At 46.0% G+C, this 13285-nt stretch overlaps 1 protein-coding gene and 1 long non-coding RNA gene across 4 annotated transcripts in view; one reads left to right on the top strand and one right to left on the bottom strand.

Annotated features, from left to right (window-relative positions):
• Positions 1 to 13285, top strand: part of LOC308471670 — a 76686-nt gene that overhangs the window by 18697 nt on the left and 44704 nt on the right. The gene's annotated exons all lie outside the window — the stretch shown is intronic.
• ACOX2 (acyl-CoA oxidase 2) overlaps positions 815 to 13285 on the bottom strand; it is a 30787-nt gene continuing 18316 nt past the window's right edge. For all 3 annotated transcript variants that reach the window (XM_080995737.1, XM_080995738.1, XM_080995736.1), the window contains 4 exons: positions 12225 to 12330; positions 10324 to 10541; positions 7082 to 7214; positions 815 to 3889 (listed from right to left, as the gene is read on the bottom strand). In XM_080995737.1, coding sequence (XP_080851863.1) covers positions 3827 to 3889; positions 7082 to 7214; positions 10324 to 10541; positions 12225 to 12330 — 520 coding nt within the window. In that variant the 3' untranslated portion in view covers positions 815 to 3826. The remainder of the gene's footprint in view (positions 3890 to 7081; positions 7215 to 10323; positions 10542 to 12224; positions 12331 to 13285) is intronic.

The raw sequence follows: 13285 nt of genomic DNA, 5'->3' as shown, positions 1-13285 counted from the left end.
CCGCCCTCTCGTCCTCACTGATGTGGTCCAAAGGAAAGCAGAGCAATACATTTGGCACCAGCTTGGATGCAGGAGTTGCTGGAATAGCGGCAGAGGGTTGTTAATGTACAGTGGTACCTCTGGTTACATACTTAATTCGTTCCAGAGGTCCGTTCTTAACCTGAAGCTGTTCTTAACCTGAAGCACCACTTTAGCTAATGGGGCCTCCCGCTGCTGCCGCGCTGCTGGAGCACAATTTCTGTTCTCATCCTGAGGTAAATTTCTTAACCCGAGGTACTATTTCTGGGTTAGGGGAGTCTGTAACCTGAAGCGTATGTAACCTGAAGTGTATGTAACCCGAGGTACCACTGTATTTCACTACTAAAGCGAAATAGCTTGCTTGTCCCTCTGCTTTGCAACAGCTGCCTGGTTACTACAAATAGGCTCATTAATTTTGTGAGACGACTTCAATAAGTAAGAGGCTGCTTCAGTGGACCTGTATTAGCTGGCCGTTTTACCAAACTCTCCCAAATAAAATAATCCCAGAAGACAGAATGCAAGAAGGGGGAATGTGGAATTTGAAGACAACGGAGGCCTGCAAAATTTAACTCAAGACTAAAAACATTTCTAAACATCAAGCAGAGGCCCTGCTAGCTTCATCCAAGGTTCGCTTAATTCTTTACTCAAACCCTTTCCAGTATTTCAGTCTGGGTTAGCAGTAGATTTGGAGGGTTCCAGCACCAATAAATCCTGCACCCCTCCCCAAAAGCTGTTCTCTCCTCATATATGTCTCCATTGACAAACCAACAACACCAATCATTTCAATAAGACAACGTGGCATTACATGTTTTTATTTGCAATGGCTAGAATTGTTCAACGTACGAATAGCAGAATCTAAAAAAAAAATAAGCGGCACCATTTAAAAATAGAACAACATTGTGTGGGGAAGATAGACCCATCACCTCTTGGATTCCGAAGGAAACTATACAAGGGCAACAGCTTCACTTGCAAATGACACTTTCTTTTTGTTTAAAGTACTCATCTCAATGACGCCATGGAGCTACATTGACGTAGTGCATTAATGAGCTACAGATACAGCAAAGTGACTTAAGTGTGAGGAAACAAATCCTCTATTCAACTTGTAGCTTGATTACAAACTCATTAGGTGGCCTTTGTCAAGCTGTTACGATCCCTCCTTCATCTTCACCTCAGCTTGAGGGTATTACCTTTTTATTATGTGCCTTTCCTCCGGGACTCCATGGTTCTTTGCCTCCACCCCCTTTGCACTTTATCCTAACAACAACAAATGAGGCAGTTTAGGATGAGGGAAGGTGACAGCTCAAGGACCACCAAATGAGCTTCATAGCTGAGTGTAGATTTGAATCCAAGACTCCTCAGTCCTAGTTTTCACGTTCCAACCACAGTTGCACATGCAGCCTCTTGCTCTTAAACTTTAAACGCCAGCAGAGGATTCCCCCATTCCTTTACAGTGCTCCTTTAATTTATTCACAAGATCATTATTTATTGCTCTTTGTTCCTCAGCCTTCCCCCCTCTTGTAGAAGCTCAAAGTGCTGCACAATAATCATAAAAATAAAATATGCATAAAACCATAAAACCCTTATCAGCAATGAAATACAGTTCAACAGACGGCGATACCTAGACTGCTGAACTCCAGTCCAGCTCTGTACTAAAGTATGTTCTAAGTTTTCAAGAATGATAACAGTGTGTGTGTGTGTGGGGGGGGAGCCAGCTTTCCACCAGGATGGAATTCCACAACCAGGGAGACACCACCGAGAAGTCTCTGCTTTGCATCATGGCCCCACGACCCATGTCTCTCCAAGGGACTACAAGCACAGCTTCGCCATCTCAAAGCCCCAACTGACAGAAACTGAAGAAGGCACTTGGTTTAAGTACTTGAGTATCAAGCCACTTGGGGTTTTGTACTGATCCCTTGAATCGGGCACAGTTAGCTCATAGGCAGACTGTGCAGCGCTTTAAGGATTGGTGACACACGAGCCCCTCTTGCTGCCCCATGTGTTTACCTGGCAGCAGCAGTAGTGTCAGCTTTTGCACAGTCTTCAAGGTAAGCCCCACATGGGGTGCATTGTAGCAGTCTATCACTAAAAAAAAAGGGGCGAGATACATATGTATCCCCTGCGTCCTCCAAGGAGCTTCACATGGCATACATAGCTTTCCTCACATTTTATCCTCAACAATTCACTGGTAGGTTAGCAGAGGTGCCCGTGGATGAGGCCATTGTTCCTTTTTTAGGCAGGGGACGAACTTGCATCCCTTCCCCACTTCGAAGCATCTGAATTGCAATTTATTTGCTTAAAAGTGCTCTTCCTAAATTGCACACTTGCAAGCTGATTAAATGGAACTTGATCATTAGCTTAATTTCAGCTTGTGTGCTTCTGCCAGCCTGGTGCCTGTGTGAAATTAATTTAAAACATCTATACCCCTGTCTTTCCTGTGCAGGATCTTTAATTTAGTGCAAGCTCTGTCACCACAGTGAGATTTTAAATTAGAGGTTGCGAGGTGGGTTTGAGAGACCTACAATTACATCCTAAGGGTCTGGTGGTTCTTAAAGGCATCTTGCCGAGTTTCTTTTTTTTACTGGTTAGGCACTTGGAGAATAGGTACGTTTCCCTGAAAGTATTAAAAACAAGAATCTTCATTATGGACCATTCCATGCCTCTTCTTACATTAGTGCAGGCAAATTTCCACGCAGGAAACGTGTGTGTAAGAAAAGGGGGCGGAATCATTTTTGATTGGCTCAAGTTGCACCCAGTCCTAGGTGGGCAAGCAGGTCCCCCTGCCAGTCACCTGAAATCATGACATCAAGTGGATCTGACCTGGCTGAAATGGTGCAGCTTGCATTCTGCTCCAGATTTACATTGCAAGCCCTGCTTGCAAAAGGAACTGGGAGCCCCAATCTAATGCTCCCAGTTGCTCCTTTGCAGTCGCGGCTTCACCTGAGGTCATATGACATCAAGTGAGTGACAGGTGGGTGTGGCCAGGCCCTGAGAAGAGCCATAGCAATCCCTTCTGCCATCACCAGAATTCTGCCATCAATAAAGTTGCTATAGGGAAGAAGAAGAGTTTGGATTTGATATCCCGCTTTATCACCACCCGAAGGAGTCTCAAAGCGGCTAACATTCTCCTTTCCCTTCCTCCCCCACAACAAACACTCTGTGAGGTGAGTGAGGCTGAGAGACTTCAAAAGTGTGACTAGCCCAAGGTCACCCAGCAGCTGCATGTGGAGGAGCGGGGAATCAAACCCGGTTCACCAGATTACGAGTCCACTGCTCTTAACCACTACACCACACCGACTCTCTGGGGGTTCTGTATAACTGTTACCCCCTTGGTCCTGGTCCGGATCCTAAAGCAAGGGAGGGAATTGTGACGCTCCTCCTAGTTCTGGTCAGCATGACCAATGGTCAAGGATGATGGGAGCTGTAATTCAGCTGTATCTGCAGGGCCACAGGTTCCCCAATCCCAGCCCGAAAACGGCTGGTGGACTGATCTCATGGCAGTAATTCCGGTGGACTGAGCTGGCACATACATGTCAGCAAGGGCTGCTGTGAACAGCGAAATAAAATAAAACTTGGCTTATTTGGTGAAGTTAAAAGGCATCTCCCCACCGCCAAAGCAAATTGTTCAGATTCGCTGGCTTCCTTCCGCTTGCCAGGAAAACTCAAGAGAATGTTTTGATGGACAAAACTCAAAAGGCAGTCGGCCACTACATTTTATGGGTTTACATTAATCAATAAACGTTGGTGTTGCTTTGAGAGCAGCGGGGGGGGGGGGGGCGGAGGACCTGCCTCTCTGCTTCATTTCCTCCTTTCACAGCTTGGAGAGGGCGTTCCGGAAAAGCGGCTTCAAATACGTCTCAAAAATCCGGTTGTCCTGTTGGGGAGACAGAAAGTGAGTGTCAATCACATAGACAGTCAGCTACTCAGGGCAGAAAACAGAAGCCATTGTGGAGGAGTCAATTTCCTGTCTAACCCTGTGCTTCCTTCTTTAGCGTCAAGACCGAACAGGGTAAAGGCATGGCTTATGGGCTCTTGCCCAGCTGCAGAGTTCAGCAACGGAACCAGTATGAAGGTCATGTTTGGAAAAGGCGCTGTAGGAGACGTGCTTATGCGCAGTGTGTTCCTGCAGTGGCTGAGATGCAGGCCACATACATCACCTAATAAAGCCTTGCAAATAAGTGCTGAGGAGGAATTAAAGAACCTCTTAATGAAGGTGAAAGAGGAGAGCGCAAAATATGGTCTGAAGCTCAACATCAAAAAAGCCTAGATCATGGCCACTGGTCCCATCACCTCCTGGCAATTAGAAGGTGAAGAAATGGAGGCAGTGAGAGATTTTACTTTCTTGGGTTCCATGATCAAAGCAGGTGGTGACAGCAGTCACGAAATTAAAAGATGCCTGCTTCTTGGGAGAAAAGTGATGACAAACCTAGACAGCATCTTAAAAAGCAGAGACCTTGCCAACAAAGGTCCGTATAGTTAAAGCTATGGTTTTCCCAGGAGTGATGTATGGAAGTGAGAGCTGGACCATGAAGAAGGCTGATCGCCGAAGAATTGACGCTTTTGAACTATGGTGCTGGAGGAGACTCTTGAGAGTCCCATAGACTGCAAGAAGATCAAACCTATCCATTCTGAAGGAAATCAGCCCTGAGTGCTCACTGGAAGGACAGATCCTGAAGCTGAGGCTCCAAGACTTTGGCCACCTCATGAGAAGAGAAGACTCCCTGGAAAAGACCCTGATGTTGGGAAAGATGGAGGGCACAAGAAGAAGGGGACGACAGAGGACGAGATGGTTGGACAGTGTTCTCAAAGCTACCAGCATGAGTCTGACCAAACTGCAGGAGGCAGTGGAAGACAGGAGTGCCTGGCGTGCTCTGGTCCATGGGGTCACGAAGAGTCAGACACGACTAAACGACTAAACAACAACAGCCGGAAGAGCCGGACATGACTAAACAACTAAATAACAACAAAGTGCTGAGCATTATTTTGCCAAGACCAGCCCTTCCTGTACCTGCTAGCAAAGCAATTGCCTATTACTTATTTGCTGCTTTTCTCTTAAGGAGCTCCTCCTCATCTAATCCCCCACAACACCCCTGTGAGGTAGGTTAGGCTGAGAGGCGGTGACTGACTCCCAAGGTCACCCAGTGAGCTTCGTGGCCAAGTGGGGATTTGAACCCTGGTCTCCCAGGTCCTAGTCCAGCACTCGAACCACTACACCACACTGAAGCTCTCAAACGGTGCTCTTTTAGACTACTGATGCCTCTTCCTGCTCTATCTCCTCTTTCTGCCACTAGGAGCATGTCACCTGTGTCCTCCTAAGGCCCTCAGGAGCTTTCAACTGCATCAGGGTCAGGCTCCTGAGCCTTGCATATAAGCAGGGCTCTGCACTGAGCTGTCTCATTCTCCCTTGCAGATATGCAAGAGAGAAACATGCCTGCATTTTACCGACATTACTAATACCTGTGCCCAAACTCTGCAGCAATAAAACCTGGATTCTATTAAGTGCACAGTTAAGCAAATCGTGCAGATGATTTCCCTATTTTGCAGAATGTATCCTCAAGTTCTTGAATCATGGTTTCAGGAAACCCACAACTGCTGCCCCATTTCTCCCTCTGATTTTAATCAAGAGCTGTGCCCCTCTTTGGCTTCCCTGTGATTCTGGTTTTGCTGCTTGGGGAGAAATCCAAGGAACAGCTCACCCTGTTGGCTGCTGGGAGTCCTATTAAGCTCCCACTGCGGCGCTGAAGATTGTTAGATGCTGACAATGTACTTTCATGCTTCTCGCTGCAGTCGCCAGAGGTAGAAAATTGCCTTTCCTAAAAATAAATGTGCCCCATAGCAAATTTGGTGTGCCCCCTCACCTTTTTGCACAGCATTGTGGAGCACACACAACTCTTTATATAAATGTGCCTTGACTCTCTTCCTGTTTCTCCATCTTTCTCTGTGTTAGATGATCTGTGTTCTTTTCACTCACTGCTCTTTTTTTGTGGCTAATGCCATATCACCCCTCAACTCTCCTTATTTCCCCCGCCTTCTCCAAAGCTCCAGCCAGCCCCCCCCCCTAAAAATAAAGCTTGCCCCGAACCACCCCAAACTCATTTCCCCCCCTGCACTTTTTGGCTCCAGTTAACACTTCCCTGCCCTGTTCCATCTACTGTTTACGATGCTCAGGGCTGCTTGTATTTTGGGCTAAATCTGTCACAACAGTCCAGAATTCTGCACCGTGCGAATCCAAACTATGCATTGTGGAATGCTAATATGCATTAAGTTATGCAAATTGAACGCAAATGTTTAATTTGTGCTCAGTCTGCATAGATTAAACACAAATGTGCTTCCCATAATTAAATTTTATTTCGGCTCAGTATGGAAAGCAGGCTTAGCCCTGCTCTAGTGCAGCATGACAGGGGACGCGGGTGGCACTGTGGGTTAAACCACAGAGCCTAGGACTTGCCGATCAGAAGGTCGGCGGTTCGAATCCCGCGACGGGGTGAGCTCCCGTTGCTCGGTCCCTGCTCCTGCCAACCTAGCAGTTAGAAAGCACGTCAAAGTGCAAGTTGATAAATACTGTATTTTTTGCTCTATAAGACTCACTTTTTCCCTCCTAAAAAGTAAGGGGAAATGTGTGTGCGTCTTATGGAGCGAATGCAGGCTGCGCAGCTATCACAGAAGCCAGAACAGCAAGAGGGATATTCAGAATATTTTTTTTTTTGTTTTCCTCCTCCAAAAACTAGGTGCGTCTTGTGGTCTGGTGCGTCTTATAGAGCGAAAAATACAGTAGGTGCCGCTCCGGCGGGAAGGTAAACAGCATTTCCGTGTGCTGCTCTGGTTCGCCAGAAGCAGCTCAGTCATGCTGGCCACATGACCCGGAAGCTGTACGCCAGCTCCCTCGGCCAATAAAGCGAGATGAGCGCCGCAACCCCAGAGTTGTCCACGACTGGACCTAATGGTCAGTGGTCCAATTACCTTTAGTGCAGCATGACAATTAATTCACGTTAAACGGGGAAGCACTGATAGGCCTCTCCTTTAAGTTGTCTGGCTGCTTGTTGACTTTGGCATGCGCTGTTCTCACCTGATGGTTGGTTGGTGACTTCTTGGCCCACTCGTAAAGCCTCTGATAGGCTTGACCATCATAGCAGCCAAGGGCTGAATTTAAATTTGCGTCTGAGAAATCAAATGCATCCACTAAGGGCACAGCATCTTTCCTGAAAAAGAGCAAAGGAATCTTAATGAGCCCCAATATACGAGTCACAATTTCTATTCCATAAAAACCAAATAAAACCCCTAATACTTGCTCTGTACCCTAGAAGTGCCAGAAAGGTTTTTTTTTGTTCCTTCTGCAGCATAAACATTAACTCTGTCCAGTTCTGGGCACCACAATTTAAGGAGGATATTGAAATGCTGCAATGTGTGTAGAGCAGGGTGACCAAATTGATCAATGAGAAACGGTTGAAGGAGCTGGGCATATTTAGCCTGGAAAAGAGGAGACTGAGAGGTGATAATAATAATAATAATATTATTATAATTTATTATTTATACCCCAGCCACTCTGGGCGGCTTCCAACAGAATATTAAAATACAATAGTCCACCAAACATTAAAAGCTTCCCTAAACAGCACTGGCTTCAGATGTCTTCTAAAAGTCTGGTAGTTGTTTTTCTCTTTGACATCTGGTGGGAGGGCGTTCCACAGGGCGGGCGCCACTACTGAGAAGGCCCTCTGCCTGGTTCCCTGTAACTTGGCTTCTCGCAGCGAGGGAACTGTCAGAAGGCCCTCAGTGCTGGACCTCAGTGTCCTGGCAGAATGGGATATGATGGCCATCTACAAATATCTAAAGGGCTGTCACATGGAAGATGGAGCAAGCTTGTTTTCTCCTCTCTGGAGAACCTCAACCAAAGGATTCAAGTTACAAGGAAGGAGGTTCCGTTTAAACATCACGAAGAACTTTCTGACAGTAAGAGCTGTTCAACAGTGGAACAGTTTCCCTCAGGAGGTGGTGGACTCTCCTTCCTTGGAGGTTTTTAACCAGAGGTTGGATGGCCATCTGTCATGCATGATCTAGCTGAGATTCCTGCATTTCAAGGGCTTGGACTAGATGTCCCATGACGTCCCTTCCAACTCCACAGTTCTAGGATTCTAGCAATATCCTACTACAGCACGAGCAGGGCTGCAACGCTGATAATTTGGCTAATGAAGACAAAGACAGAAGGAGCCCTCTTTTTAAAGCAGGACCTAGAACATTTACAGCTTTGAAGGAAGTGCCAAGATCCTGAACTGGACTGCAGGCAAATTGGCCGTCAGTGCAAGTCAGCCAAAACTGGAGCGAGGTGCTTTCTCTTTTGTTCCCATAGTCATTTAGCACAAAGGTAAGCTTGTAGTCTGTAAAATCCGGGTGGCCCTGTGCTGGCTACCTGAGTGAAGTTTTCAAACAGCCTTCAAACAGCCTATAAAAGGATGTCACATAGAGGAGGGAGAAAGGTTGTTTTCTGCTGCTCCAGAGAAGCGGACACGGAGCAATGGATCCAAACTACAAGAAAGAAGATTCCACCTAAACATTAGGAAGAACTTCCTGACAGTAAGAGCTGTTCGACAGTGGAATTTGCTGCCAAGGAGTGTGGTGGAGTCTCCTTCTTTGGAGGTCTTTAAGCAGAGGCTTGACAACCATATGTCAGGAGTGCTCTGATGGTGTTTCCTGCTTGGCAGGGGGTTGGACTCGATGGCCCTTGTGGTCTCTTCCAACTCTATGATTCTATGATTCAAGGGCTGTTCCATGTAAAGCGCATTGCGGTAGCCTAGATCAAATGGCATTGTCAATCAGGGAGCACAGGTCTGTGGCCTGCCAGTTGTTGTTGGGCTCCCAGTTCCTATCAGCTCCAGCTAGGAGGGCCAATGGTTTGGGATAATAGGAACTGTGATTCAGCCACAGCAGGATGGCTATAAGTTTCCTACCCCTCTCATAAATGAACTACCGTATTTTCCCGTGTATAAGACGCCCCCATGTATAAGACACCCCCTATTTTTAGGGACTCCAATTTAAGAAAATAGGGGGGGAGATTGCCCCTTGTATAAGACAACCCACAGTTTTTCACATAATTTTAAAGTAAAAAACCCTAGTCTTATACATGGAAAAGTACAGTAATTGTACGCCAAAATATCTGGTAGGTTGGGTGGTCTGACAGGAGACTGTCTTTACTGCCTTCTTATTTACATCTTTTGGCTATATCTACCTCCATCGCTAGATAATCAATTTGTCTATTGACTGCACAAATAAATCTGTTCTCAGAGCTAGGTATGGAAGATACTATTTTGATATCTAGGGGCACCCGTTGCTTTGGGTTTTATAACCCAGAATAAACCCTGTAGTGTTATTCTATGCTGGGTAGATATATTGTGATCCCAGACAAATGAAAGGGGATACACATGGGATAATTGAAAATAATAAGAAAATGTAAGTTTCACAGGGAAGCCAGCAGAACAATTTACTTTACCATCTATCGGTTACAGATTGTGTCTCTTTAATTTCAATCCACCAAGGTAAACCCCGAAGATAATCCGTTAATGGCATGCAAACGATAGCTTTATCTTTTAATGCTTTTACGCTTCGTGGTGAAGTCATGACATCATAGTCACCCTCCTTATTGGAAGCGATTTGATAAAAGTCTTTAGAGTAAATATTTCTGACTTCTTTAAAAAGCCCACGTAGCTGATTTTGAATCAAAACCACCCGATGGTGCTGAGGCATCCGCTTCCGTTGGGAAACGGAGAGGTCGCGGCTTCTGCGCTTTTCAAAATTTCAGAACCAGCAGGAACGCCAACGCTTATTGCAATATTTTTATCTGATTGTTTTTATTAAAAACAGACAAGATCTCAATAAGCCACAAGAGACGTCATCGGAGTAGGAAACTGACCAAAAGGTCAAAGAGACATTTTCTATTTGACGGGTGAATAATGGCTTTGTAGCTTCAATGCCATTCAAGCATACCAAATTGACAAAGGCCACATACATTTAAAGCAATCCTAAACCACTTGAGCCTCAAAGAATCCTGGGAAGTGTAGTTTATTAAGGATGCTGACAGATGTTAGGAAGACCCCTATTCCCTTCACGGAGCTGCAATTCTCAGCATGGTTAAGCATTCCATCCCTCTTCCCAGGAACTCTGGGAATTGTAGTTCTGTGAGTCTCCTTCTTCACCCATCCTAAAGATGGGCAGCTTGCTAGTTTCATATACAGCATTGTTTAATGACTGTTACAACACAACGTATGTTCCAAACATTAAGGGCATTAAGCCCTTAGCAGAAAAAGAGGATAACCTCACCGAACGACAGCCAGGAGATCCAGGTATGATTCGGTCACCATGTCAGATTGCTTTGTAGAAAGGTAGCCATCCTGCACAAAGTCTCCCAAGTCCGAAAAGATCCCATGCAGGGCATAGAGGTCGCAGAGATGCTTAAGGACCCTCTGGATGGCAGCCTCTTTTCCAAATGTCTCCAGCGCTTTGACAAATTTTTCCACCACGATGTATTGGCTGTGAGCCTGGCAAAGTAAAAACAGCTAGAAGCAAGCACCACTCACCTCTGCGCGATAACTCGCCTTGGGGGGGAAGTGTTGGCATTGTGGAACCGGGTTCCACTCCTGGGCTATGTGGTTTCTCATTTCAAGGTCACAGCTGCCAGGAATTGTCTCCAGCCTAATTGTTAGAGGTCACAGCACCGTTATAAAGGTAAAAAAGGTTAAGATTCCCTGGATGGTTAAGTCCAGTCAAAGGTGACTATGGGGTGAGGCGCTCATCTTGCTTTCAGGCTGAGGGAGCCGGTGTTTGTCCACAGACAGGTTTCCAGGTCATGTGGCCAGCATGACTGAACTGCTTCTGGCACAACGGGACTCCGTGACGGAAACCAGAACGCATGGAAATGCCATTTACCTTCCCGCCGCAGCAGTACCTACTTATCTACTTCCACTGGTGTGCTTTCAAACTGCTAGGTTGGCAGGAACTGGGACAGAGCAATGGGAGCTCACCCCATCGTGGGGATTCGAACATGGTTCTGTGAGAGGTCTCCTAACAACTCTCAGCATACGACAGATCCCAGGTTTGTTTGTGGGAAGAGGGCTTTAAATGCCTGGTGCGGATATGACCCCAACATCAAGGTGACCGCAGTGCCTTTCAGACTCAGCCCCCAGCTGAGTGGGAGCTGATTCTCTCTAGTGTGCTCCTACATGACTGGGGGCTGTGTCTGGCATGCCTGTGTTTCCACAGCAAAGGCATAAGCCTGCAAATCCGTTCCTCACTCCTTTTCCAAAACCTCCACTCCACTACTCTGTCTATTATGGGGTCTTGCTTCCACAACTCTTAAAAGAAATCCTGAGCTGGGTTAGGTGGACTGAATTTATGCGTCGCTCCCCACAGCAGAAAGTCCCGAAATGATTTACAGTGAGACAAAATGATCTCTCGTCAGTTCTTTCTACTGTTCATCATCACACACACCCATTTAGGGAAAGTTGTAGCTCAGGGGAAGATCATCTGAGGGCCCCAGCTTCAATCCTTGGCATCTCCAGGCAAGGTTATTTTTATTTATCCGTTTCATAAAATGTATAGACTACTGGATTGTTAAAAAATAAAAAACCCTCAAAGCGGTTTACGAAAAGACTCCTCCAGAATTTGCTGGATTCTAACTCCTATCAGTCCCGGCCAGAATGATCAGTTGCCAGGGATTATGGGAGATGAAGTCCAGCAAGATCTTGAGGGTCAAAGGTTAGCCACTCCTCCTTTAACAAGGTGCTTTTTAGATCTAGAAACATCAGTATCATGTTCTTATACAAAACAGGGCTTTTAAAAAAAAAGCAACACAACACATCAGTACAGTGGTACCTCAGGTTACATACGCTTCAGGTTACATATGCTTCAGGTTACAGACTCCGCTAACCCAGAAATAGTGCTTCAGGTTAAGAACTTTGCTTCAGGATGAGAACAGAAATCATGCTCCGGCAGCGAGGCAGCAGCAGGAGGCCCCATTAGTTAAAGTGGTGCTTCAGGTTAAGAACAGTTTCAGGTTAAGTACGGACCTCCGGATCGAATTAAGTACTTAACCTGAGGTACCACTGTACTGATGATGATGATGATGATGATGATTATTGGCTTAGTTTTTCAAGTGCAGTTTACGAGACAGGATTCCTGGCAGAAGAGCCAGTAGTGGGTGAAGCTACAAAGTTTTTACCAACCATGGCAGCCTGGGCAAGTTGGACAGAGCACCTGTTCCAAGCGTCGTGCTGTGCCATTCCCTGCTGAACCAAACCCTGGAGTTTGACAGCTGCGTTTCTTGCAACTCTATAGGGAAAGATTAAAATAATAATAGTAATTTATTATTTGTACCCCGCCCATCTGGCTGGGTTTCCCCAGCCACTCTGGGCGGCTCCCAACAGAATATTAAAAACACGACAAAACATCAAACATTAAAAGCTTCCCTAAACAGGGCTTCCTTCAGGTGTCTTCTAAAAGTCAGATAGTTGTTTATTTCCTTGAAATCTGATGGGAGGGCATTTCACAGGTCGAGCGCCACCACCGAGAAGGCCCTCTGCCTGGTTCCCTGTAACCTCACTTCTCGCAGTGAGGGAACCGCCAGAAGGCCCTCGGTGCTGGACCTCCGTGTCTGGGCTGAATGATGGGGGTGGAGACGCTCCTTCAGTAACTATTATAGACACCCAAAAAACTGTCAACAATTTTGCAAATATTTATGGCTATTTTAAAAAAAATGCACCTAAATAGCAGAAACAAAGGTCTGGTCTGCACATGGGGGAGAATGAAGGTGAGAGAAATCTGGGCTGTATCACGCAGGTGTCTTCAACAGTTTTGAATGGTCCATGATGCAAAGCACAAAAACAACTCCATGCAAATTAAAACAGCTCTTAGAAAAAAATGTTGGAGCTTTTCTTTTCAAAAAGTCATGTGGCCTAAAGTGATGGCAATCCCTACTACCTAAGAACTCTACCACCCTGTTTTGATGAATGTATAGCTTGGGCAATATGCCCATGTACCAGCCTCTCTCCACAGAAGCTCTTACCCCGCTTCTAGATTACTGTATTTTTCGCTCTATAAGATGCACTTTTCCCCCTCCTAAAAAGTAAGGGGCAATGTGTGTGCGTCTTATGGAGCGAATGCAGGCTGCGCAGCTATCACTGAAGCCAGAACAGCAAGAGGGATCGCTGCTTTCACTGCACAGCGATCCCTCTTGCTGTTCTGGCTGCTGGGATTCAGAATAATTTTTTTCTTGTTTTCCTCCTCC

This window comes from Podarcis pityusensis (assembly GCF_964106645.2).
Source record: "Podarcis pityusensis genome assembly, chromosome: 2".
NCBI classification, from domain to species: domain Eukaryota; kingdom Metazoa; phylum Chordata; class Lepidosauria; order Squamata; family Lacertidae; genus Podarcis; species Podarcis pityusensis.
This window is presented reverse-complemented; position numbering and strand designations above follow the sequence as displayed.